Here is an 836-nt window from a genome sequence, read left to right as displayed (position 1 = left end):
CACCGAGCGGTCGGACGAGATGATGCAGCAGACGCCCAGCCGCCAGGGGCGCCCTGGGACAAGGTGGTGAGTGTGGCACCAACATGAAGCAGATGGTCTCCGGGCCCGACGGCGCGCCAAAGGCTAGCTTCACAGGTAGGGCGGAGAAATACCCCCACTACATTTCCTACGTAACCGAGCAACGTCAGTCTGGAGCACCCTCTCCACTGACGCTCGCACTGCTACGCCGACTGCCTCCTTTATAAGAAAGCTCTGGAAGTCTCTGTCAAGTGTTCGCACTGACCCTGACCTCCCCATCATATACGCTACTTTTTACACAATGCATTATGTGCCCAGAATAATGATATAGTCTGTGCTGTAATTGTAATGTCTTGTCTTTGTCAGCAGGGCTAGCACTTTGGCAGCCCTGGCTGTGCGTGCTAGCCTGGGTACCATCCTACTTGTACGGGGCTCCCACACTCGCTTGTTCTTAGGGAAGCGAGTGTGGGAGCCCCGGCATACAAGTAGGATGGTACCCAGGCTAGTGCGTGCTGAACAGCCAAACCAAGTGAAGAAAATTATATTTGTTGATAAAACATTATCAAATATCATTTTCTTCACTTTCCCATGGGTGCTTTTGATGCATTTTGGCTTTTCTGATGCACAAGCAGTATCGTATCATGAATCTAAAGTGTTTGCAGAAAAGCAGTTCATTTTGGTGAAGTTTACAGTCAAATAGGACACCACATTTGAAGTGAATACTGTAGTTTCATCAATGGTTTACCAGGATTTATCCAACAATTTCAAGGAATTCATCAGGAAATCGAGGATTGCGTACTTCCAGGAAGTCTCAGATC

General features: G+C 48.6%; 1 protein-coding gene across 2 annotated transcripts in view; it reads left to right on the top strand.

Moving 5' to 3' along the window:
• Nucleotides 1-836, top strand: part of LOC109469671 — an 18,610-nt gene that overhangs the window by 5,331 nt on the left and 12,443 nt on the right. Inside the window, exon 1 of one of the 2 annotated variants that reach the window (XM_019768212.1) lies at nt 43-135. The exons of the other annotated variant lie outside the window; for it this stretch is intronic. Within the exon in view, the coding sequence (XP_019623771.1) occupies nt 84-135 (52 nt within the window). The 5' untranslated portion in view covers nt 43-83. Of the gene's footprint in view, nt 1-42; nt 136-836 lie in introns of those variants that run through there. 2 annotated transcript variants of the gene reach the window in all.

Source organism: Branchiostoma belcheri, unplaced genomic scaffold (assembly GCF_001625305.1).
Source record: "Branchiostoma belcheri isolate BF01 breed outbred unplaced genomic scaffold, Haploidv18h27 scaffold21, whole genome shotgun sequence".
NCBI lineage: Eukaryota > Metazoa > Chordata > Leptocardii > Amphioxiformes > Branchiostomatidae > Branchiostoma > Branchiostoma belcheri.
The sequence above is the reverse complement of the archived record's forward strand: the minus strand, read 5'-3'. Positions and strand labels throughout refer to the sequence as shown.